The following is a 27,422-nucleotide window of genomic DNA, read 5'->3' as shown; positions in this document are numbered from 1 at the left end:
TCGTTGCAATATTTTATGCCCACGCAGCGTTCTTTCAGATGCAATGTTTTGTGAAAAAATAAACTTGAATGAATTAAAAAAAAAAAAAAAAAAACTAAACCGTAACGTTAGCCCAATTTTTTTTCTTTTATACTGTGAAAGATGTCATTTCTAGAATCATGATCTTTATTGTAAGCAAAAAAAATTGATTCTCAGTTCATTCAGAATTGTGCAGCTCTAGTATCAGTTGTGCACCGAAAATTCAGGATTATATATATATATATATATATATATATATATATATATATATATATATATATATATATTATTTTAGTTGTGCTCATAAGTTTACATACCCTGCCAGAATTTATGATTTATAGGCCATTTTTCAGAGAATTTGACTAATAACACAAAAATTCTTTTACTTATGGTTAGTGTTTGGATAAAAAAAAACATTTATTATCAATTATCTATGTTTACTTTTTAAATCGTAATGGCAACAGAAACTACCCAAATTACCGTGATCAAAAGTTTACATACCCCAGTTCTTAATACTGTGTATTGCCCCGTTTAACATCAATGACAGCTTGAAGTCTATTGTGGTATTTGTGGATGAGGCTCTTTATCTTCTCAGATGGTAAAGCTGCCCATTCCTCTTGGCAAAAAGCCTCCAGTTTCTGTAAATTATTGCGCTGTTTTGCATGAACTGTACATTTGAGATCTCCCCAGAGTGGCTCAATGATAATGAGGTCAGGAGACTGAGAAGGCCACTCCAGAACCTTCACTTTATTCTTCTAGAGCCAATAAAAAGAGGAAAAACAGTTGATAATAAATGGCTTCAGCCAAACACCAACCATGCGTTGAAAGAAAAGTTTTTGTGTTTTATCATTCATATTCTCAGAAAATCATAAATTCTGCCAGGGTATGTAAACTTATGAGCGCAACTGTGTGTGTGTATATATGTGTGTGTGATATATATATATATATATATATATATATATATATATATATATATATGTATATGTGTGTATATATATATATATATATATATATATATATATATATATATATATATATATATATATATATATATATATATATATATATATATATATAGCAAAATTATAAACGCAACTCTTTTTTGTGTTTGCCCATGTTTATCATGAGCTGAACTTAAAGGTCTATGACTCTTCCTCCTCTTCCTCTTCCTCTTCCTCCTCTTTTTCTTTTTTTTTTTCTTACAAAAAAAGGCCTATTTCTCTGATATTCACAAATCTGTCTAAATCTGTGTTGGCGAGCACTTCTCCTTTGCCGAGATAATCCATCCACCTCACATATGCAGCACATCAAGATGCTGATTAGACAGCATGATTATTGCACAGGGGTGCCGTAGGCTGACCGCAATAAAAGGCCACTCTAAAATGTGCAGTTTTACTATATTGGGGGGGGCGGGGGGTCCGACAACCAGTCAGTATCTGGTGTGACCACCATTTGCCTCATGCAGTGCAGCACATCTCCTTCGTATAGAGTTGATCAGGTTGTTGATTGTGGCCTATGGAATGTTGGTCCATTCCTCTTCAAGGGCTGTGCGAAGTTGCTGGATATTGTCGGGAACTGGAATATGCTGTTGTATACAGTGATCCAGAGCATCCCAAACATGCTCAATGGGTGACATGTCAGATGAGTATGCTGACCATGCAAGAACTGGGATTTTTCAGCCTCCAGGAATTGTGTGCAGATTCTTGCAACATGGGGCCGTGCATTATTGTACTGCAACACGGGGTGATGGTCGTTGACGAATGGCAAAACAATGGGATCTTGTCACTGTATCTCTGGGCATTAAAAATGCCAGCAATAAAATGCACGTGTGTTTTTTTATATATATATATATATATATATATATATATATATATATATATATATATATATATATATAGTGTGTTATTTTATTTTTTTTATTTATTTTTTAATATCAGTTTGTTTTATAAACATACATTTAAACTGAGTTGTCTCTTGTTTTTCAGGTCTTTCTTTGATCACTCCATGCATAGTGCACTTCCTCTTGGGATTTACCTTGCAACCAAGTTCTGGATGTATATCACCTGGTTCTTCTGGTTTTGGAATGATATCCTTTATCATGTATTTTCTTTGAGCAGATAGTCGTCAAACTACAAGTGTCACTCTCTGCTCTCTTAATATTTCATTTTTATGTTTCCCATGTAAATGAATGCAAGTAAGAACGTGATTTGAATTCCTGCAATGATTTGCATTTTAAACGATAGGATGTGGGATGTTTTCGCACATTTGTTAGGGCGAGAATCTAGGAATATTGGTAGCCTTTGCCCATTTCACAGTCACTGTTTTATAATTTTACTTCTGACTGAATTATGCACCTCCTACTTATAGCCATGTTTTTAAAGGTGACTCTTCATAGTACAGTCTTTTCAACTGTTAAAAGAAATGTTTTGTTTAATTATGATTTGTCCACTTATAGCATAAATCATGTATCCAAATTCCACAGATAACCTCCAATTTATGCACTTATGTATCCCAAAAATATATATTTTTAATTACAATTGGAGAACATATCTGTATGTGTCTTTAGTTGCACTTCCTGTATTCTTGGCAGATTTGGAAGTCCACCTGTAACATAGAAATAGATTAAGACCCCTTTCACACTGAGGTGTTTTTAAGGTGCTAAAGGGCAAAAAATAGCGCCTGAAAAAATGCCACCCCAATGTGAAAGCCCAAGTGCTTTCACACTGGTGCACTGCGCTGGCAGGACGTTAAAAACAAGTCCTGCAAGCAGCATCATTTGGGGCGGTGGAGGAGCGGTGTATACACCGCCCCTGCCCAGTGAAATGAATGGGCACCGCTGCCGAAGTGCTTTGGCAGCGGTGCCCATTCACAGATGCTTTTAACCCTTTCTTCGTCCGCTAGCAAGGGTTGAAATCACCCCGCTAGCTACCGAATGGTGCTGGCAAAAGTAGTGGCGCTTTACCACTAACGCTGCCTGCGGCTCAGTGTGAAAGGGCTCTAAGTGTACTCCTATGCTACCAAGGCTATTTTCCTAAATCTATTGATATATATTCAAAACAATAAATCATAAAATATGTGACCGGTGCTGCTAGCAGCAAATAGTGTTCTCACAACTATCTATTATATGAATAAGATCAAATGATGCTGTGCTGCTATTGTAAGTATATTAACAATAAAAACAAAATTATGTGTATCCTTATTTTAAATCCAATAACGTGTGCTATAATGTTTACAAATTAATATCCTTAATCCACAATCCTGTTGATCAAACATGCGTATAATCAGTGTGCAAGGGGATTGTGGATTTAGTCTGGCCATAGATGGTTCGAATCTTGGCCAGTTCCTGCTGAACTCAACCGTGTGGGCAGGCTGAATGTACCAAGTTGCTCAATCAACTTGGGTACAACCAGCCTGCTAGATTGACTTGCGATTATCGCTAGCAGCTGTTTAGCTGCTAGCAATTATCAATCTCTTCTCCAAGCGAGAACAGCTTCCCCTACTCGCCCCCACCTCCCTCATACAAATTAGTAGTTTTTTTTTTTAGTTTTTGTTCAACCCAGTAGGGCTGAACAAAAAAGACTGATGGCTCAGGAGGAGCCGCTGTACTAACAATCCAATGTTAGTACAGCAATCTCCCCTGCTGTTCTATTGAGTTCTGGCCAGAACACTCCAGTCAGCAGTCTTGGCCATTGGCTGAGTCCGCTGTTTTGGAGCCAATAGGAGAACCTTTTTCGATCATGCCCCTTCGACAGAAGCCGGCCAAACCTCTGTTGGACCAACTTCAGTACACACGTGTCGAATGTTGGACGGTTTCTATTGAAATGCCCCATGTCCATGTGTACTAAGCTTAAGGATAATAATTTGTAGACATTATTTGTTAATATTTTAGCACACAATAATCTCGTTGAAATTAGGATACATGTATAATTTTGTTTATTTTATTGTTATTGTTAATATATGTGCAATGGCAGCGCAGCACCTCTTAATCTAATCCACCTTTAACATAGTTGTACCAGGTTTTCATTCTGGTAGTTGATCTGATTTTCACGATGACGAACCTCTTCGTTCTGCATTGCAGTCACTATGGCCTTGTCACCGTTTGCGCAGGGTATTTTTAAGCTGGCCATACACTGACCAAAATTTCAGTCAATGTGTGGGCTCTGTCATTCGTTTAATCGACTTCTATTGAAGGGACATGTTGGAAATTTTCTATTGATCAGCAGTTGTAGCCAGTCACTGCAGCCCTCTGATCAGTGTATTCCGACAACAGCATGTGCCACTATATAAATACAATGTCCTGGTGGAGAGATTACTCCATTCACTCAGATCATTTGTTCAGCCTACTTGGCTGAATTGGGGGGGGACCCCTGTATGCCCAACTTAGATAGATGGGTAGCTATTGTTTTAAGTAAGTGATGAATTAAAGACCAGCTGCAGTGAACATTTTTTTTTTTTTTTTTATTTTTTTAAGCAGTTACACTTGCACGCGACTGGACTTTCCGGCAGACTAGGTCCGAACGGATTAGTCCATTGGACAATCCGATCGTATGTGGGCTAGTCTGATCGTTTTTCAAAAAATAAATCAGACGGACCTAGAGAACATGTTTCAAATCTAGCCGACGGAATAAAATTGGGAAAACAGTTTGTCTGTGTGCTGGTCCGATTAACCAAATACGATGCAAGGGAAGCTACTGGCTATTGAACTTCCTTGTTTAGTCCCGTTTACGCCATCTTGTTCAAAACGAACGGACTTGGTCCGTTCGTGTGTGGCCCAAGTCCGCTAGTTCGGAAAGTCCGTCGGAACTCCGTCGGGAAGACCGTCAGACCTAGTCTGCTGGAAAGTCTGGTCATGTGTACACTGCATAATAGTTGTTTTCGCTTTGGGGGGAAAAGGTTGAATGATTAAAAGCAGACTATTGAGAACACCTTTTGGCATACGTTCTAGGTTGTCCTAGACCAGGCTTTCTCAACCTTTTAACCCTAGAGGAACCCCAAAAATATTTTTTATGTCTCGAGGAACCCTTCCTAAAACCAAATCATCAGGGCTCAATAGGAACAATGCTGCTTATATCGGTGGTCAATAGGAAGAATGTCCAACTTAAAGCGGTGTTCCGAATGCCACCCTTAAAGACCGCTAAAAAGATATGTGGTGTCATGCTGCTGGCTTTGCTAAGCCACTGAACCTTGGACTCTGTAGATATCATCAAATAGGTGGTTCATCAGCCACAGCTCAAGGAACCCTTAGCAGCCTCTGGAGGAACCCCAGGGTTCCATAGAACCCTGGTTGAGAATGGCTGTCCTAGATATTATCTGGTCTGCATGTACATGGCAGAAGGCACAACAAAAAAATGTTATACTGAATACTACAGTTATTAACCACATACAGCTGGCAGAATATTTTTGTCATAGTGGGCCTTCAAATTAGACCTCTACAAAGAATTCCAGCTAATGGCAGTGGTCACCAGGACAGAAGGTTTAGGAGACTGTTCACACCAAACACCTCAATGCATCAAAAACATGTGTTGACATGGGTTTAAGATGCATTTTTCTCAAATCGCCTTTCAGGACAACCCCGGAGAGAGTGTAGCTCCACCTTGCAATCAGGAAACACATGCCCACTTTAAAAACACCTCCTCTTCCTCCATGGCTTCAGTTATTGTGTTTCCTCCTTGGAGGAAGCATGTGCCTGAACCAGGGAGAGCTACACTCTCTGCAGGGGAGTAAGGCTTACCTTTTGTTGCAGGTTGTTTCTCTTTGACCCCCAGCAGCATCTCCACGGGGAGAGGACTCCTGGAGCTCCTGGTCCCGCCATCTCACGGGAGTAAGGACCCTCGGAGTGCCGGCGTCGGGTGCCCGGTGTCCGCTTGTTAGCGCAGGGAGGGCTCTGTTGCTGGCGGAGGCCGCTGCAGGTCAGCGGCATGGCTCCGTTTTCGGCGCCGGGTCCCGGGCGGCGACGGCGTCGTTCACGGTGACGCGCGGGCGCTCTGAGGGGGCGTGGCGCCGTGGTTCAGCGCCTGGAACGCAGGGGTCATGGGGCGGGTCAGGTGACCGTGTGCTTCCGCTTCCGGCCGGCCTTGATGACGCGGCGGCCGGGAAAATTTAAAATGAGAGCTGTTTGTAAAATAGCTGCCTCACTCAAACGATGGAAGAGTGCAAGCCAGCTATGGCGGAGACAGGCGCCCCCAGCACCGGTCCAGCCCAGGTACGTAAGGTGCACTGGCACCCTCTGCTTTACTGTGGGTATGTCTTTGTTTGTTCCCCCCTCTTGGGGGCCTGTCGCTGCAGGTCAGAGGTGGACTTCGCTCTGACCTTTTGCAGCCTAGTTCTGGGGTCTCACTAGTAGGTCTGTTTGGTGGTGGGTCTCTGCACTGGCTTGGTGTTAAGCAACTGGTTGTTGAGAGCTTTTAGTGAATTAAACCTGTATGTCGTTTCAGGAAAAATCACTAGGAAAAGCTAGACCAGGTCAGAGAAAATGTCCTTCTTGCAAAACCCCCCTCAGAGATTCATGGCAGAAGGCAATGTGCAGAAATTGTATCAGAGAATTGATGGAAGAGGAAACATCTCAACAATATAAGGATTTGTTTTCTTCGGTTAAAGAGCTGACAAACTCTTTGAGTTCAGTCAAGTCCATCCTGATACAAAACCCTCCCGCACAGACCGAGCCTCAGAACTTACCGCCCAGCCCCAGGGCGTCGTCATCCAGACAGGTGGAAACTGAAGAGTCTGGAGACGAAGGGGGTAGTACTCTCATCTCCTTCAGGGATTCTGAGGAGGAGGAAGAGGAAGAAGATAGCAGGGGCTCCAAATTCAAGCTATCACTAGAGGAAGTAGATGATATTTTAAAAGCAATCTACACTACTCTAGAAATTCAGGAAGAAAAAGTACAACTGTCAGTTCATGACAAAATGTACCAGGGGTTGGACGAAACAAAACGGCGAGTTTTTCCTGTCCACAGGGTCCTCTCAGACTCAGTGAGAAAGGAGTGGAAGGACCCAGAAAAAGCCCCTTTCTTCTCTAAAGCTCTCAAAAGAAGGTTTCCCTTCGAAGATAAGGACTCAGAGGTTTGGAACAAGAAACCCAGAGTCGATGCAGCTTTCTCGCAGGTATCCAGACGAACGGATCTAGCCTTTGAAGATATGGGGATCCTTAAAGACCCAATGGACAAAAAAGCTGACTCCATCCTTAAAAAAGCTTGGGATGCTGCGTCAGTCAGTCTAAAACCAGCAATGGCAGCTACGGTGGTGGCCAGGAATCTGGAATGTTGGGTAGAGAAGCTGAAGAGCCATATTGAGGCGGGGACACCCCGCAAGGATCTCTTAGAGTCCTTTCCACTGATCCTGAATGCAGTCAAATACATGGCGGATGCATCAGCAGAATCAGTTAAACTGGCCGCTAGGTCTTCGGCTCTTGTAAATTCAGCCAGGAGAGCAGTTTGGCTGAAAACATGGTATGGGGACACTGCCTCTAAGGTCAAGCTGTGTGGTCTTCCCTTCTCGGGTGACTTGCTCTTTGGTCCTGATTTAGAGTCTGTGCTGGATAGAACAGCCGATAAAAAGAAGGCTTTTCCAGTTAAGAAAAAGCAGATTGCTAAAAAGAATTTTCGTGCTTTTCAGCAGTCCCATAAAAAAGACCAGGAGCACAAGAGCAGATGGGGTTCACAGAAGGGCAAAGGCAGGGGTGGAGTCCTCTTTAGATCTCCCCCAGAGCAGTCCCCTAAGAACAAGTGACAATATCTCCCCAGTGGGGGGGAGACTGTCAGCTTTTCGCGAACAATGGGACAGGCTGTCTCCAAATCTGTTCGTGAAGAGCGTTGTCAATCAGGGGTACAGGTTGGAGTTTTCAGAACTACCCCCGAGCAGGTTTTATGTGACAACATTGCCAAGGGATCAGGAGAAGGCCTCTGCAATGAAGCTGTTGTTACAGGAGCTGATACAGCAAGAGGTTCTGATTCAAGTCCCAGTAAACCAGCAGGGCGGGGGTTTTTATTCACATATTTTTCTGGTGAAAAAACCCTCAGGGAAGTACCGTCTAATCCTGAATCTGAAATTCCTGAACAGGTTCATTCGGTACAAACATTTCAGGATGGATACAATTTTCTCCATCACAAAGCTGTTGACCCCAGAATGCTTCATGGCATCCCTGGACCTAAGGGATGCCTACCTTCATATACCAATTCATCAGGCATCGCAGCAGTTCCTGCGCCTGGCATTGAAGGTAGGGAGTTCGGTATGGCACCTCCAATTCAGGGCTCTGCCGTTCGGACTCTCGTCCTCTCCCAGGGTCTTTACGAAGATTATGGCAGAGGCTTTGGAACCCCTGAAATTGAAGGGGATTCCAGTCGTTCCTTATCTGGACGACCTTTTGTTTTTTGCAGACTCCAGGGAGCAGGCCCTAGTCAATCTCCAGAGGGCCCAGTCTCACCTCGAGGGCCTGGGATGGCTTCTAAACCTAGAGAAGTCAATCCTGACCCCCTCACAGGAAATGAAATTTCTGGGGTATACATTAAATTCGATTCTCCAGAAAGTTTTCCTGCCGTTGGAAAAACAGGAAAAGTTACAGCTAGCTGTACAGCGGATACAGAGCAACCAGACAGTCTCAGTCAGGATGGCTATGGCAGTTCTGGGCCTGCTTACGGCAGCAATCCCGGCTGTTCAGTGGGCCAGGTTCCATTCCAGACCCCTTCAGAGGGAGGTTCTGTCAAGCTGGTCCCATCAGGATCCTTTGGAAAAACAGCTAAAAATTTCGTCAAAGACGAAAAGGGCTCTTTGGTGGTGGAGAGACCAGGCAAACCTCTCAAGGGGCCTGGTGTGGACCTTTCCTGTGGACAAGCGCCTTACTACAGACGCAAGTGCCTGGGGCTGGGGAGCCCATCTGGATGGTCAGACATCTCAGGGGGTCTGGTCCAAACAGGAAGCTCAAAGATCATCCAACTGGAGGGAGTTGAAGGCGATCTTTCTGGGTTTAGTGGCATTTCAGCAGAGTTTGAGAGGTCACCATGTTCAGGTGTTGTCAGACAACACAACAGCGGTTACCTACATTATGAAGCAAGGGGGAACCAGAAGCAGGAGCTTGATGGAGCTGGCCAATCTGTTGTTAGCCTGGGCAGAACAGAACACAGCCTCACTATCGGCAGTGCATCTGAAGGGCTCTCAGAATTTGTTTGCGGACCTCCTAAGCAGGCGCAAATTGCTAGAGGCAGAATGGAGTCTGAATCAGGAAGTGTTCCTGATGATCTCCGAGGCCTGGGGGGTTCCTCAGGTAGACCTTTTTGCCAGCCAGCAGAACTCAAAGGTGGACAGATTCTTTTCTCTTCACCGAGGAGATGCAGCAATAGGGTTGGATGCATTCGCTCACCCCTGGCATTACCAGCTGTGCTATGCCTTTCCCCCCTTTCCTCTAATTCCACTAGTACTGAGGAAATTCAGGGAAGAAAGGACAGACTTAATACTAGTCACTCCTTTTTGGCCAAAAAGACCCTGGTTCGCGGGTCTTCGAAACCTAGCCTCGAAGCCCCCATGGAGGTTACCACTCAGAAAAGATCTGTTATCCCAGGGGACAGTAAGTCATCCAGAAGTGGAACTCCTGCAGCTAACCGCCTGGTTTCTGAGGAGGACCTGTTAAAGGCTAAAGGTCTCTCAGATAAAGTAGTAAAGACCCTGCTGTCCAGTAGGAAGGCAGTTACACAGGCAATTTACATGAAGGTCTGGAAAAAGTTCAACTCCTGGTGCAGTTCTAGAGAACTCAAGGTCAAGAGCACGGTGTCCGTCTTGGAGTTTCTCCATGAAGGAATGGAGAAGGGTCTCGCAGCCAGTACCCTGAAGACTCAGGTGGCTGCCTTATCAGTTTTCTTTGAAAAGACTTTATCTAAAGAAACTTTAATTTCTAGATTTTTTAGGGCTCTTGCTCGAAATAGACCAGTAGCCCTTAAAGACTTTCCCAGTTGGGATTTGTCTACAGTTTTACAGGGTCTCTCGGGAGCACCGTTTGAACCCTTACAGGAAGCTTCTTTGCAGAAGGTGGTTTTAAAAACAATCTTTTTGGTGGCCATCACCTCGGCCAGGAGAGTCAGCGAGCTCCAAGCTCTAGCTATTACAGAACCCTTCCTTAGAATTTATCAGGACAGGGTGGTACTGAGGACGGATCCAGCATTCCTACCGAAAGTATCCTCAACTTTCCATCGATCACAGGAAATAGTGTTACCTACATTCTCTGCAAGCCCAGCAAATGCAGGAGAGGAAGTTTTTCACACATTGGATGTGAGAAGATGTCTTTTACAGTTTCTGAAAGTTACTAAAGAATTTAGAAAATCAAACGCCCTCTTTGTGATATTTTCTGGATCACGCAAGGGGGAGAAAGCTTCTAAAAGTACGCTGGGTAGGTGGCTTAAGTTGGCTATAACAGAAGCCTATAAAGCAAAAGGAGAAATACCTCCCTCAGGTATTGCTGCCCACTCTACTAGATCCACGGCAGTTTCCTGGGCTGAAAGGGCCGGTGCCACGCCTGAACAAATCTGCAAGGCTGCCACTTGGTCCAGTTATTCGACATTTCTCCGGCATTACCGGTTAGATCTACTGTCTGCAGCAGATCAGGCCTTCGGCAGGAAGGTACTGCAGGCAGTAGTCCCGCCCTAGGGTAAGTTTCTCGGTTATCCTCTCCGGGGTTGTCCTGAAAGGCGATTTGAGAAAGACTCAGTTAGACTTACCGGTGACGGTATTTCTAAGAGCCTTTCAGGACAACCGTTACTTCCCTCCCTAGGTTATGCTTAGTAAATGTATTAAGTTCTACCATGGTGTTGTGCTTTCTGTGCTTTGTTTTCCAGCGTCGGAAGGCCACAATAACTGAAGCCATGGAGGAAGAGGAGGTGTTTTTAAAGTGGGCATGTGTTTCCTGATTGCAAGGTGGAGCTACACTCTCTCCGGGGTTGTCCTGAAAGGCTCTTAGAAATACCGTCACCGGTAAGTCTAACTGAGTCTTTATTACTGTTAGCATGCGTTTTATTTTCACCCTTTGTGTGAAGCAACAGGTCCCTGGAAGTTGCTTTGTGTTGCGCTTTCATGTGTTCAAGTGCATTAAAAAAAAAAAAATGCAGACGTTGCATTTTACCATAACACGTCTTTACAGTATTTTGTTATGAATGAGAGACATTTAAAGCAATTTTTTCCTATGTGTCCTTGCAGTGAACTGTGTTGATCTAGGATGGGAAACCTTAGTGTTTGTCACCCCAACACTTCATATTCCTGATATGTACCTGCTGTACCATATACTTGTATGAGAAAGTCTCCTGTTCTCTTTGTATTACTTTCTTTATGTGAAATCCCTGGTGTTCCTGCTAGTCCTCTTGATTTCCTATTAAAAACTGATCACACTAAGCAGGCAAGCACACTGCGATCAGTTCTCCTAGCTATGCTGGGAACTCTGTGTGCTCTCCTCAAATGACCAGACTTGTCCTGACACGCCCCCACTGCACAGCCATTCACTGGGAAGCTCCGTGTGCTGCTGTTGCTTCTCCTCCAGCTCTTTGCAGCCGAGAACAGAGGGAATGTGATCACTTCTTAAAAAAAAAAAAAAAAAGTGGGGGGTAAGATATTTTAGTGTGTGTGTGTGTGTGTGTGTGTGTGTGTGTGTGTGTGTTTTTTTTTTTTTTTGTTTTGTTTTTTATATCTTTACAAATATGTTTTGTATTTCATTTCTATTCTAAACTGAATGGGTTGTTTTTACAAGGTAATTGTTTACAATCACTATAAATCACTGCACATAGCAAGATTCAGGAACATTCACACAATCGGGGACACAGACCAGAATAAAAATTCTGGCAGAGACTCTAGCTGTTCCTTACTGTGTCCAACCTAGAAAATACTTTGCCTGAAATACCGTATTTATCGGCATATAAAATGCACAGGCGTATAACACGCACCTTTATTTTTGGAGGGTAGTTTCAGGGAAAAAAAAAATGTAAATGAAGAACTTTGAAGCAAAATAAGGGTCAGTGCCCATCAATGCAGCCTCACCATTGCCAATCTGTAGCCTGATCAATGCCATCTGCAGCCTCACAATTGCCCATCATTGCAGCTTGATTAATGCCCCTATGCGGACTCACCTTTGCCATGAATGCAGCCTGATCAATGCCCGTCTGCAGCCTCACCTCAGATTACTGCTGCCTTGAAGGGGACAGGGATGGGGGTGGGACGAGCGCCTTCAGATTACATACAGCGCAAATCTCCTGTTTACTCGGCAGCCTCTTTAACCAGATCCTGACCGGCGCATGCCGATGTACGTTGGCAGAATGGCACGGGCAGGCATATTGGCGTACAGGTATGTCCAATCTTTAATGCCGCTCTGCCATCACGAGCGAGGCGCTGGCGGCGCGCTCGCGTGCCATTTGGGACCCCCGTGAGTTCGGTGGCGGGTCCCGCGGACTAGTTCGCCGCGGACATACCTGCGATCGTCTCACGGGGCGGCTGAACGGAGAAATGCCGTTGTAAACAGCATTTCCCCATTCTGCCTAGCAACTAGTGAGGCTGATCTCTGCTCCATGTGATTGGAGCAGAGATCAGTGTTCACTTAATGAAAGCCCAGCCCCCCACAGTTAGTAACACACCCCTAGGAACAGTTAACCCCTACACTGCCAACCACTGGTTAACCCCTTCACTGCCAGTGTCATTTACACAGGAATCACTGCTTTTTATATAGCAGTGATTGCTGTATAAATGACAATCGTCCCAAAAATGTCCGATGCGTCCGCCATGATGTCGTAGCCACAATAAAAATCACTGATTGCTGCCATTACTTGTAAAAAAAAAAAAAAAAAAAAAATTATTAATAAAAATGCCATAAAACTATCCCCTTTTTTGTAAACGCTATAACTTTTGCGCAAACCAATCAATAATCGCTTATTGCTTTTTTGGTCAAAAAAAAAAAATATGTAGAAGAATACATATTTGCCTAAACTGAGGGGGAAAAAATTCTATATTTTTGGGGGATATTTATTATAACAAAAAGTAAAAAATAATGCGTTTTTTTTCAAAATTGTCGCTCTATTTTTGTTTATAGCGCAAAAAATAAGAACCGCAGAGGTGGTCGAATACCACCAAAAAGCTCTATTTGTGGGGAAAAAAAAGGACGTCAATTTTCTTTGGGAGCCACGTCGCACGACCGCGCAATTGTCAGTTGAAGCAACGCAGTGCCGAATTGCAAAAAGTGGTCTAGTCTTTGACCAGCAAAATGGTCTGGGGCTGAAGTGGTTAATACAAAGTTCTGTGATAGACAGAACACTGGTCCAATGCTGGCCCGGGAGACGGGACTTCCTATTGGAGAGGCCGCTGAGTAAACAGTAGATTCTCGCTGTATGTAATCTGACGGCTCTTGCCCTGGTCCCTCATAGGTAGCCCAAATTACAGTATTGGCGTATAACACACACACACACACACACCGTTTGCACCCGATTTTCAAGGTGAAAAAGTGAGTGTTATATGCCAATAAATACAGTACTTCTAATGCCTGCTTTAGCAGATCGGCTCATTTGTATTAGAATGATTGGTTGACTATCTGCACGCTATGAAAATAAGCTGGCTTCTAAATTGTCTGGAAGCAAAGCTGTTCTACACGCACACTTTATTTTTAGTTGCACGCAGTTTTCTTCCCTGCAGACGTGTGTTAGATGAGCTTGGATTGGATCACGCTGAGCACATTTATGTCTGGAGTATAGTATGTAAAATGACAATTTGTTCCAGAAGCCAGACTAGCTTTGCCTCCTCATTTCCTGCACTCCGCTTTCCCCTGATTTCATGCTTTTTATCCTGCTGACTCATACCTTTTGCTTGAGAGGCATTTGTGTTCTCACATTACATCCATTTGTGTTCTGCTCAGATAAAGCATTAAGTCGTCACATAGTTAAATGATGAGGTTTGTCTAGACTTGTGTTGAATACATGTTGCAATGTTAGTGAATCATACATGACAGCATGTACCTCCTCTGACTGTGACTACTCGCAGGCTTGACGTGATTTATTTAAACTGTGATGCAGTCATTTTCCATTGTCTTTGTCTGAAGGCCCAGTGGAGATGAGTGATGAGTACTGGTTTATCTATAAAGCCTTGAACAGTATTGTGGAAAATGGAACGAATATACTTTAGCCGTGACAAATGTGACTTCTTCTTTTATAGTGTCACACAGAGCTATTTTATAGTGTAGGAAGGTGACGATTGTTTTCCCTGCATCCTATGGACTAGATTAGACATGGTTTATGTTGGCTGTGGTTGGGCAATGAGTGTTGCTTGGGCTGAAGATCATTTTCTTTGATGTAGCCAACAGGTAAATGCCACGCATTTTGGGTTTTTATCCATACATAGAACAGTGCCTGCATAGAGAATTTCTGACCACACTTCATTTTATAAGACCATCCCTGCTTTAAATATTACATATTTATTTGTTGTGAATGTTTTGAATTTAAATCTAGTTCTATCTTTGTTTCAGAACCAAATAGAAGTTAGTATGCAGTAGCAAACCAGCATAAAACTCTTAAACCCCTGGAATGAAAAACGGCTGGATTGAGTCTAGCCAATGCAGCAGCGCTATGCTGGCAGTAGAGCCGCGCTGCCCCATTGACTTCAATGGGCAGGAGCGGTTTATACACCGCTCCAAAGATGCTGCTAGCGCGACTTATTTTAGCGTCCTGCCAGCGCACCGCTCCAGTGTGAATTGGAGACTCAGCAACAGCTCTTTCAGGGCACTTTGCAGGCGCTATTTTTAGCGCTGTATCGCCTGCAAAGCGCCCCAGTGTGAAAGGGGTTCTTCTGATCAAAGCGTGTATAAAAATACATAAAATATAGTTAATAACACATACATGCCTGCAAACAAACTTGAATTTGCACATTTATCTTTTACTGCAGAGATGTGAAGTATTTTAGAGTTCTACTTCTCATCTAATCCATTTTGTAAATGGCAATTTTCTACATGGAGGAAATGCATTTGTTTTACTTTGTAAAGTTTGCTGTTCTACTTGGAGTTAATACATTTGAGGAGGAAACACCTCCAGGTTTTTCATTGCCAGTGAAAGATTTCTTCAGTGCTTTTGTGAAATGCAAGCTATGATGAAGTCCAGTCAATTTACAGCAACTCAGTCGTGCATTATTCAGGAATATTGACATAGCTTATCTGACTGGTAACTATGTCATTTAGAACTACTGGAGAAACAAACACCTTGTTATAGCTGTGCTCCCTGCCATTAGCACCAGGGTGGTCTTTCATCTGCTTTATTCTGATATAATGATATCCTTATTAGAAACTAGGAGCCCCATGGAGAGGCCTAATCTATGGTGGTGTTTTTTTTCCTTTTTTGTAAAGAGAGGCAGTGATGAGGAACATTTTGTTCTGCTTCTCCCCCCCCCCCCCCCATCCCAACCTATTGTCCTGTCCCCCTATTAATGAACGTATTAAAAAAAAGTATATTTTACATTTTTATTGCCTCCATACCACATGTAGGCTTATATAACACCAAACATTCAATGTGGTAAATCACTCCCTGCCATTTTAAAACTTGCACTTGAAAGATTCCCCTGTGGTGAATATTTGGCAAATGTCATATAAACTGCTTTATAAATCTACCTCATAGAGTAAAGTGAACTTTTGCCTTAAGCCGCTTACACACGGGCGGACTGTCTGGCCAACTTAGTTCGTCGAAACACATTTCTGCGGACAGTCCGTGTGTGGGCTTCAGCGGACTTTTTCAGCGTGCAGTCTGGCGGACTAAGTATTTCGGAATTTCCGTAATATTGTCCGTCGTACTTTGGTTTCAGCGGACAATCCGCTCGTGAGTAGGCTAGTTCGACGGACTAAGAATGGCGCATGCTCAGAAAGGATTTACACGGCGAAAGGTTGCATTGCTGTGTATTGGACGTCCTATTTCTAGTCCCGTCGTACGTGCTGTACACGTCATCGCGCAAGCTTTCAACGGACTGTTTGTGCATCCGTGTGTGGTCAAGTCCGTTCATTCGAAAGTAGGACGGACTGTCCGTCGGATTGTCTGACGGACTAAGTTGGCCATACAGTCCGCCCGTGTGTACGCGGCTTCAGGTAAAGTGGTAGTAAACTCTAACAATTTGATTAAATGGTCCTCCTGCAGTGTTATGCCATAATTTGTGCAGGGGTCACGATCACGGCACAGCACACTGTGATGTAATCGGCTCCTGCCAGTGTGAATATCTCCTAAACTGCACAACTTTACATGATAGTCACTGTACCTACTGGTAAGCCTTATTATAGGCTTACCTGTATGCAGCTCTGCCATTAAAGGGGTACCCCCAGTCCTCTCGTGTGGGATCCATGTGCCATCAGTTCAACAGGGGGCCTGGGCACCTAACATGCAGGAGGGCCAGCTGTACTGCCTTATCAGCAGTCCTGTTTGTACACATGAGCGATCCCCCTGTGTCTACCTTCACAGTTCTCTTGCTCTCACTCTCTCAGGGTGGGACTCTTAAGGGGAATTTTCCACCAACACAGTCCACATATATTTACCAGTCCTTTAATTTCCAGAATAAACACAGTGAACATCAGTATTGATGGCTTTTGTGTTTGTTCTTTGCTGAAGCATAGTAAATTGTTTAAGACAAATATAAAGAAGGGTAGTTATGGCGCTCTCCTGTTTTTATATCTACTAGGTGTCTGCAATAGTCTCGCCTTATTTTTAAATTATCCACTAGTAGCTGACATGTGAAAAAATGATGAAACTAAAAATAAAAATAAAAATCCTTATGTGCAGTTTTACAACCAACAGTGTATACCGTGCTTAAAAATATGTAACAAAAATGCTATTTGGATTGAATTACTATATGCTGATGTGCAATTACAATATACATCCTATAGAAGTACTTTTGTGCGTTTTTTTTTCCTGAAGTGCGTTTTTTCAAATCACATGATGAATAAAGTGCTAAGTGCCTAAAATAGTGCCACAGCTTCAATAGGTGCAATAAAGTGCTACGTGCTAATGTAAATACATAAGTACAGTGCTTCGTATTCAATAAATAAATGAAAAGTCGCTACCAAAAAAATTACAACAGATAAAATAAAAAATCGCTATAGGAAAAAATTGCAGATACAAATTAATACAGATGTCCTAGCAGCAGAAAAATGATATCAGAAAGTCCTATCTGGGACAAAAAGTGACAATGTGCTTTAGTGCTTGGTGACTTCCTGGGTTGCAACCGGTGCGATTCCCATGCATAAAGGCAATAATCCGCACTCACCAGCTCCCCTGCCCCTTGAGGGGTTAATGCGCCTCCACAGTGTAAGCCCCTGTGTCGCTATATGGAGCTTTTCTATAGTAAATTGTTTACTATGCATCGGTTGGTGAATGAACAGACTCTGTATAGAGCACCTCCTTGTTCATTTATGTGCAGCGCGTCTGAGCTTGCAGTAAAAGGATTGGGGATTTTTGTCCTTCCTTTCTCTGTCTCAATTTTGAGACATCAGGGATCTGTTTAGGGCTGTTAAATGTAAACTAAATAAATAGAATTGTAAAAAACAAAACAAAGAGCTTCATCCGTGCTTTGCTCTTTGAATCGCTCTTTGAATCGCTCTTGCGATATGCGTTCAGATTGCTCTCCATCGAGCATTTGATAGGTGGTGAGGAGGCATTGTATCGCCACTACCTGCTTACCCCATCAGCCTTGCATTAGCACGCTACAGCGGTGTGTATTCCATGCAGTTGAATGGGTCGTGTTCAACAGGGGGGGATAATTTACTGCTGTGGCTGCAGCATGTGTAGGCTCCCAGCCAGTACCTATGCAGCTAAAGGGGGTAGCAATTGGAGGGGGCAATAAAAGTGCAGTGCATCTGTGGGATTTTACTGTCCACTTACACTCTGGCCTTGTGAATGAGTGGTTTATGTGGCTGGAGCCACCTGTTACTCTGTGAGGCTGCAGCGGCTGTAGTTTAACATGGGATGCCTTCACACAGCTCCAGACACATAAACCACTGATTCACACTGAATAGGCCACAGCACCAAGACCTCATTCTCAGTCACAATTTTATTATCTCAATACAGTTACCGTTTATATTTAGCAGGAGTTATGTAAGTAATGTGTTTTTTTTTTGTCTATTAACCAGTTCCCAACTGGCGCACGCCGATGTACGTCAGCAGAATGGCACGGGCAGGCAAACTGGCGTACAGGTACGTCCGGTTAAATTTGCCGTCCTGCCACCGCGCGCCGGTCGGGACCACCATGAGTCCAGTCGCTGGTTCCGCAGACTCTATAGCCGAGGAGATTCCAGCGATCGTCTCACGGATAAGGAGAACGGGGAGATGCCATTGTAAACAGCATCTCCCTGTTCTGCTAGCGACAAGTGACGCTGATCTCTGCTTCCTGTGATTGGAGCAGAGATCAGTGTTCACTAGCACACAGCCCAGCCCCCCTCAGTTAGTAACACGCCCCTAGGACACACTTAACCCCTACACTGCCACCCCCTTGTTAACCTCTTCACTACCAGTGTCATTTACACAGGAATTGGTGCATTTGTATAGCACCGATTGCTGTATAAATGACAGTGGTCCCAAAAATGTGTCCAAAATGTCTGATGTGTCCGCCATAATGTCACAGTCACAATAAAAATCGCTGATCGCCGCCATTACTAGTAAAAAAAAAAAAAAAAATTAATAAAGATGCCATAAAACTATCCCCTATTTTGTAAATGCTATAAATTTTTTGCAAACCAATCAATAATCGCTTATTGTGATTTTTATTATTTTTTTTACTAAAAATATGTAGAATACGTATCGGCCTAAACTGAGGAAAAAACATATTTTTTTTTTTTTTATACATTTTTGGGGGATATTTACTATAGCATTTTTATTTACTATCACTTTTTTTTTTTTTCAAAATTGTCGCTCTTTTTTTGTTTTATAGCGCAAAAAATAAAATCTGCAGCGGTGGTTAGGCTGTACGGGGCTCCATGTAAGGTACAAGAGAAAAATCTGACTTTACTACTGCTTTCACAGGGCCCAGATACCCCGATAACGCTACACGTAACTCATGACCACATTTCTGCAGGCGGTTTTATACTTGCCAATAAAAGGTATTGTTAGACCCTTTTCACACTGAGGTGTTTTTCAGGTGCTACAGTGCTAAAAATAGCACCTGTAAAGCGCCTAATAAAAACTTCAGCTGCAAACCCAGTGTGAAAGCCCAAGTGCTGGAAGGTAGGAAAAAAGAGTGAATATGAGTAAGCACTGTGTGAAACGCGTCAGTATTTTGTTCTGTATCACTTTTGCTGTGGATCGTGTTATGTGATCTTTATTCTACAATAAAAGGCACAAGAAAATAGATCCTTCTTGGTGGGCCGCTGTCCAGAGTTTTTTCATTTTCTCTCACCTGCTTTCACATTGGGGCACTGCGCTGGCAGTGCTTAAAAAAAAAAGTCCTGCTAGCAGCTTCTTTGCAGCGATGGAGGAGCGGTGAATACACCGCTCCTGCCCATTGAAAACAATGGAGCAACGCCGTGATACCGCCGGTCCGTTTTTGTGGGCAGAATTAACTTTTTCGGCCACTAGCGGGGGGGGGGGGGGGGGGGCGGGTTATAGCTGCCAAATACTATCTGAAAAAATAGAAATAGCGTCGCTTTACCACTAACGCCCAGGGCGGCTTAGTGTGAAAGGGGTCTACATGATAATGTGATTGACAGAAATGTGTATCTTGTGATTCTTTTGTCTCCTGAAAACACATTGAATACAGTGATCTCCTTGGGACGCTTGTGACCGTCTCATGACTGGAAAATCTTCACTGGGCTAGTATTTGTTTTGAATACTTATTGTCATATGATGAATAGTGGTATACAAGTGTAAAAGTCTATTTGGCTGTGTTTTATCTTGTTCTGACTCCTGGCAGTACAATATTAAAGAGTTTAAGGCAGGCAGTATATTTTTGCTTTCAGTGCAAGTTTATTTTACGATGCTTGTAGAATGTATATGGCCACACGTGCCAAGCAGACATTTCCTGGGTCATTGAAGTGTTTGTTTTTGTCTTTCATGTATTCCTACATTTCCTTAATTCTTATTGCACATTTAAACTTTGTGTACATCCATCTTCCCTTCCTGGCTAATAGTGTAGCCTTGTTCTACAATTTTGGCAAATCTTGGAAATCTGATCCAGGAATTATCAAAGCCACAGAGGAGCAAAAGAAAAAGGTAATATGGTAGTTCAAAGATATCACCATATGAAACATTGAATGTATGTTTGTCAGCCATATTACTTAGGCTAGGTTCACACATGTCTGGTGCAAATTTCCCATCAGTTTTCACTGGAGAATTTTCCTAAGCAGTGGTTCTGCTGGGATTTAGATGCAAATTTTCCGATCCGGCAGCCACCGGTATCTTTAACATTACCTGATTGTTAAAGCGGTAGTACACCCGCACATTTTTTTTTTTTTAAACCTGCAAAGCAAAAGGCATAATGAGCTAGTATGCACTGCATACTAGCTCATTATGAAATTCTTACCTTAGAACGAGGCCCCGACATCCGGCCCGATCCACGCCGAGGGAGCTGACATGCTCCCTCGGCGTTTCTTCCGGGTATCGCGGCTCCGGCGCTGTGAGTGGCCGGAGCCGCGATATCGTCACTCCCGCGCATGCGCGCGGGAGATTTCATTTCAGCCGGCCACTGCCGGATTTTCAGGCCGAGAATCCCCTTGTGCGCATGCGCCGCTGCAGTCAGCGGCGCATACCGAGGGGAATATCTCCTAAACCGTACAGGTTTAGGAGATATTTTTTTTACCTACAGGTAAGCCTTATTATAGGCTTTCCTGTAGGTAAAAGTTAAAAAACTGAGTATACAACCACTTTAAGGAGCGGGCTGGAAAGCTGGCTGCCAGGTCCTTAACAAGGGATTACTCATCAGCTGTCAACAGGGTTTCCCGCTGACAACTGAATGTAAAAATAAAAGCATGGACAAAAAAAAAAATGGTTTGTGCTTTTGGGTCGAGTACAGATTTAAAAAGAAATTAAAATAAAAAAAATGGTATGGGGCTGGTATGGATTTGGGGGGACCACATGCAGGTTTTTTTTTTTTTTTTTTTTTTTTTTTAAGTGGGGCTTCCCTTATCGATCCTTACCAGACCTGAAACGGCCTGGTATTTTATACCTTGTTTCTCCTTACCAAAAAAAAAAAAAAGTTGCTGAAGTGGTAGGACCATAGTAGAAATGTATAAATTGCTCAGGTCCATAAGGGGTGTGATGGGTAAAGCGGTTAAAGGAGAAGTATGGCCAAAGCTATTTTGGTTAGACTTCCCCAGTGCATCACAGGAGTGCAGTTCTGCACTCCTGTTAACCTGTTTTCAGCTGACAGTGGGCTAAAGCCTCACTGACCTCACTCAGCTGGGCCAGGCTCAGGAAAGATCTCAACTTTACAGTCGGGATCTACCCAGATGCCTGGATCGGCAGCTGGCTCAGCCTCTCAGTATGCCGCTAAGAGCCTGAGCCAGTCCCTCCCGCCCAATCCAGAGCCCAGCACTCCAGTGAGCGCTGGAGGGGAGAGCAGAGAGCTGGTGACTGACAGGTCCCGACTCTGCTCAGAGTGGAGGGGAGAACTGAGCAATCAACGATGTTTTGTCGCTGGGGTAGAAGTGGTGGGGGACAGGGGAATATGGTTTGTTTTCTTAATTTCCAAACTTCTCTTTGCATTTCTGCAGTTTGCTTAACCAAAGAGGATTCTCCCGTCTGGACTTAAAATAAACATTTTAATATGCATGGTGAAAATACAGTGAACTGCTTTGATCAGCGTATTTTGTTAAAGCTTGTTAGTTTTTTTTGTTTTTTTTTGCAATGGTTGTTGATTCACAAGCTCCAATGATAGCCAGCTACATGACTAGATGTCGAGTGATTGGTTGTGTGATCAATATAGGTAAACTCTATATCTGTTCTTTTGCCCCTCCTTAAAGCGGAGTTGCACCCAGAAAAGGAACTTCTGCTGATCGGAATCCTACCCCCCTCCGGTGTCATATTTGGCACCTTTCAGGGGTGGTGCAGATACCTGTCAAATCCAGGTATTTGCTGCCACTTCCGGGCAAAAGAGTGCCTCACATTGTGAGGCCAAAAGTCTTCACTGCCTGGTTCCCTTACCAGGAATGGCGGCAGCAGCAGCACCTGTGAATTGATCCGAAGATCGGATTCGGGTGCCGACATCGCGGGCTCCTTGGACAGGTGAGTGTCCATATATTAAAAGTCAACCACTAAAGTATTTGTAGCTGCTGACTTTTCTTTTTTTTTTTTTCCAGGCGTAACTCTGCTTTAATGTGGCAACATATTCTCTTGTAAGCTTTAGACTGATGTGCCTTTCATCATGCTGTTTAGTTAAGAAAAAAAAAAATCTACTTTGTTTTTACATGTCATTGTTGTGTAATGCTTCTAGTAAATTAATGTGTGCTGCACTCTGTCATTTTCTAGACAATAGTAGAGCTTGCTGAAACTGGCAGCTTGGATCTAAGCATATTCTGCAGTACTTGTTTGGTAAGTTCTCTGATTATGGTTTATGTGGTCCATGCATATGTTATGACATGAGCAAAAAAACACATAAGATTATAACCCATCTTTGTCTAGTTGTATTATAGCTTGGTTATAAATTTCATTTTTACCCATTGTAATAGTTTTTGGGGTTTGGGAGGCTAGCATGGTATTCTGAGAGTCTAAAGGAGTGTTCTGTTCTTCCCGGTGTTGCGATATGACTTTATATCCTAGCATGAACACTCCAGTCCTGCTCTCTAAAGAAGCCGCAATCAAAGAGCCAGTTGGGGGAAAAAGTGGTTGTTAACTTGTTATCTGCCTGAATTTTTCTGTTTATCAGCTATCCTTATTGTTAGTGTATTTTATTTGTGGCCCAAGACAATTCCTCTTCCAATATCTCCAAGGAAAGCCAAAAGGTTGGACACCCCTGGTGTATACCAATATGCAGAAAATAAATTGGCAAGTTGTGACAAAATGTGTCAGGTTGTCATATCCCTCTAGCGTCTTATCTAATAGATCATGTAAGCTGTAATATAGCAACATATCAATTGTATGTGCTGCATTTGATAACCTAAGTTTTCACTGTATTTATTTGCTCTTTAATTGGCTTATAGATAAGGAAGCCAGTGCGGTCTAAGCATTGCGGAATTTGTAATCGCTGTATAGCAAAATTTGACCATCATTGTCCTTGGGTCGGTAACTGTGTAGGTAAGTAAAACATATGTATACATACCCTTTACCATGAAGATTGCTTGGTTATGTGTTAATTTTTATATTTGACAGTTTGGCAGGTTCTATGGTAACCAATATAAGAACCTCAAAAATGTGAGAAGTAATCAAAAACAAAAGTAAATGGTCCCTCTCTCCCGGCGCTCATAGAATAACACTGATGTTGCCTAACACAGATACATAAGCAGCCGCTATAAATATAAACAAATAATCGCAAATATGCTACAATGAAACGATAATGTTAGCAGCGTTAAAACGTAAAGCTAGAAAAATAGTGTCCAAATTTAAATTGCGCACGCCGGGCTCTCGCATTCGCTCGTGACAAACACACAGATCCTGTTTTTTTTTTTTTTCAGGGGAGAGGAGACAGATCGTGTGTGCATACTATGTATGAACACCAATCTCTCTCTCTCCTAGACAGTCCCACCCTTGATCGCCCCCTAGTGTTAACCTCTTCCCTGCCAGTGACATATACACAGTAATCAGTGCATTTCTTTTATAGCACTGATTGCTGTATAAGGGTCAATGGTTTCAAAAATGTGTCAAAATTGTCCAATGAGTCCGCCATAATTTCGCAGTCTCGATAAAAATTGCAGATCGCCGTTTATTACTAGTAAAAAAAATAATAATAAAAATGCCATACATCTATCCCCTATTTTGTAGACCCTATAACTTTTGCGCAAACCAATCACTATACGCTTATTGGGATTTTTTTTTTTTTTTAACCAAAAATATGTAGAAGAATACATATCGGCCTAAACTCAGGAAAACTTTTTATTTTTTTTATAAAAAAATGTGGGATATTTATTATAGCAAAAAGTTATTGTGTTTTTTGTTTTCAAAACTGTCGCTCTTCTTTTGTTTATAGCACAAAAAATAAAAACCACAGAGGTGATCAAATACCACCAAAAGAAAGCTCTATTTATGGGGATAAATGGACGTCAATTTTGTTTGGGTACAGCGTCGCACGACCACGCAATTGTCCGTTTAAGCGATGCAGTGCTGAATCACAAAAAATGGCCTGATCATTGAGCAGTCAAATCTTCCGGGGCTGAGGCGGTTAAAGGCTCTTGTGCTCATATCAAACATTTTCTGTTGAAGGCACATCTGAGCCCTCTTAGTGACTTAAGAGAATTCACCATAATAGTGTATTAATCATCTTCTGATACTTGGTCATAGCAGTGGGTCTAGAGAAGGAAGACAGGTAATTCTCACTTTTTAGAAGCAAGGACAACTGAGGATACACAAGGGTTCCAGTCACATTTCTCAAGCCTTATCTCTTCACTTCCTTTGAATATTTGATTATCTCGGACCTGTAATTTAATCAAGTCTATTGTTTTGCAACTCAATTGTATCATGCCAAGATGCATAAAAATTATAAACTTACTAAACATAAAAGAATAACTGACATTATTTATTCCTCTTCATATCTAGTTGATGCATGATTAGCGGTTTTTCAATTTCTTTAGTCTAAACCATTCCTGGAAATGACAAAGGCTGGAAGCTAAAACATAAAAGGGTTAAAAATACTAAGGACTGCTGGAAAAAAGGCAGATAACCTATGATCCAAGGAATCCCTCTGAACCCCCCTAGATGTGTTTGATCCTTGCTTATGCTTGGTTTGGGCAGCATGATCGGGCACATTTTATGATTTTCAATGTTTTTTCTTTTTTTTTTTTTTTTTTTTACTTTAACTCCTGTGCTTGAAATGTTTAGATACATTTTATTTGGTTTGGGCTGATAAATGTAACTAGCAGGTTAAGTTTTTGGTAGAGTTCTTCTTAGCAGTGGGTACCATAAATGTAAAAAAGATTAAAGGCTGCATTTTCAGATGTAGTTTGATTTATCCTGGCTATTTTAAAGCTACAGTACACTCTTCTTTGTCACTTTTACCTGTGAGTAGGCTTATAATAAAGATTCAAGTACATAAAACAGTGAGCACTCAGAAATTTGAAGCAGCTACCACAAAAAAAGGCGATCAACCTAGTAATCAAAATGAACATTAAAAGTGCAGTGCATAAAATAATGTGCATGTAAAAGTTCATAAGACCATGAACATAAGGTGCATCCAAAATGTATACAATTTAAAAAGTATAAAAAAAATAAAATAAATATATATATATATATATATATATATATATATATATATATATATATATATATATATATATATATATATATATATATATATATATATAATGTGTGTGTGTATATGTATATATATATATGTGTATATGTATATATATGTGTGTATATGTATATATATATATATATATATATGTATGTATGTATGTATCCGTCTATAACTTTATTGATTATATATGAAAGACCTTGTAAAAGTGTCACCAAAATGACTATAAAGTGCCAATGCTCATTAACCATTTCCCGCCTGGCCTATAGCAGAATGACGGCCAGGCGTTGGTTGCGTTATCCTGACTGGGTATCATATGACGTCCCTCAGGATAAGCTGAGATCGCACACCCGTGGGGGGCACATAGCGTGGCGATCGGTGGTGCTGTGTGTCACTCTGAGACACTGCAACTCCGATCGTGGTAAAGAGCTCTTTACCCCGTGATCAGCTGTGACCAATCAAAGCTGATTACAGCGTGTAACCAGGAAGTGCCGGTAAACGGCTTTCCTCGGTTCACGCTGACGGGGAGAGCTGATCGGCGACTCTTCTGTCAGAGGAGGAGCCTCTGCTAATAATCAGCACAATCAGCTCAGCCCCCATCAGAGGTGCCCACCAAAGTGCTAGTCAGTGCCGCCATCTATTAGTGCCCATCGGTGCCCCATATCACTGCCCATTAATTCTACATATTAGTGCCAACTCGTTAGTGAAGCCTCATCAGCGCCCGTCAGTGGCGAAAACAAAATTTTATAACACAGAAAAACTTTTTTTTTCAAAAAATGTGGTCTTTTTTAGTTTAGAAAAAAAAAGTGTTGATCAAATGCCACCAAAAGAAAGCCCTATTTGTGGGAATAAAATTATAAAGATTTTGTTTGGGTACAGTTTTGCATGACTGAGTAATTGTCATTCAAAGTGTGACAGCGCTGAAAGCTGAAAATTGTCCTGGGCAGGAAGGGGGGAAGTGCCCTGTATTGATTTGGTTAAACAAATAAACCATCCAATGAGTGTCCCAAAGATCAAACTGTATCTGCTTGAAGATCTCCAACACTAATGATTCCCAGTGCAGCAAATCATGTGTAGTGTATCCAGCATGTAAATGGACCATCACTATGCAATCATCGGAAAGCTGATGAGGATTAGCATATGTCACATCAACCTCACAATGACTCCATATTTAGATATTCAATATAGACCATATGTACTCAGAGTGGAGTCCTGTGTGAAAAGAGAGTGCACCACACAGAGCCCCAGCATGAAGTATATAGTTTAGTATTTATTAAGATCAGCTTAAAAAAAACATTAAAGTGGAAGTAAACCAATGGATTTAAACAGTTAAAAAAAAAAAAAAAAAGGCATGCCGGGAATGCTAACTGCACATTGGCTGTGCTCTCAGCCAAAGTATCAAACCATCCAATGGCTGGTGTCATAACGAATCACATGTGCAGCACCATAGCAGTTGAAGATTAAACAGAGGCAAAGATGGCAGCTTCCTTGGCTGAAAACGAGAGGGGAGTTTACTTCCACTTTAAATTCCACAAGAAACAAACTAATGCGGCCAGACTTGCTAAGATGGCTGCTGATCCGGGACCTGGAAAAATCAGCTTAATGTCAGCATGTAGGGCCCACCCAATGTGTTTCGTACATATCCTCAGGGGATATGCATACTAGCACATTATAACATTAACTTGCAGGATTCTTTAAAGTGTTTACCACCTCTTTAACCACTTAAGGACCAGGCCTCTTTTTCGGACTTGGTGTTTCCATGTTTAAGACAGTTTTTTTTGCTAGAAAATTACTTAGAACCCCCAAACATTTTATATTGTTTTTTTTCTAACACCCTAGAGAATAAAATGGCGGTCATTGAAATACTTTTTTTCACACCGTATTTGCGCAGCGGTCTTAGAAGCGCACTTTTTTTGGAAAAAAATTCACTTTTTTGAATAAAAAAATAAGACGACAGTAAAATTAGCCCAATTTTTTTTATACTGTGAAAGATAATGGTATGCCGAGTAAATTGATACCCAACATGTCACGCTTCAAAATTGCGCCCGCTCGTGGAAT

At 42.2% G+C, this 27,422-nt stretch overlaps 1 protein-coding gene across 1 annotated transcript in view; it reads left to right on the top strand.

Moving 5' to 3' along the window:
• ZDHHC17 (zDHHC palmitoyltransferase 17) overlaps positions 1-27,422 on the top strand; it is a 112,572-nt gene that overhangs the window by 68,503 nt on the left and 16,647 nt on the right. The window contains exons 10-13 of the mRNA XM_077474116.1: positions 2,004-2,104; positions 20,070-20,194; positions 22,448-22,510; positions 23,119-23,212. Coding sequence (XP_077330242.1) covers positions 2,004-2,104; positions 20,070-20,194; positions 22,448-22,510; positions 23,119-23,212 — 383 coding nt within the window. The remainder of the gene's footprint in view (positions 1-2,003; positions 2,105-20,069; positions 20,195-22,447; positions 22,511-23,118; positions 23,213-27,422) is intronic.

This window comes from Lithobates pipiens, unplaced genomic scaffold (genome assembly GCF_037356315.1).
Source record: "Lithobates pipiens isolate NorthernLeopardFrog02 unplaced genomic scaffold, aLitPip1_a1.2 Scaffold_8, whole genome shotgun sequence".
Classification (NCBI taxonomy): domain Eukaryota; kingdom Metazoa; phylum Chordata; class Amphibia; order Anura; family Ranidae; genus Lithobates; species Lithobates pipiens.
Note: the sequence above shows the minus strand (reverse complement) of the source record. Positions and strands in the feature narration are given on the sequence as shown.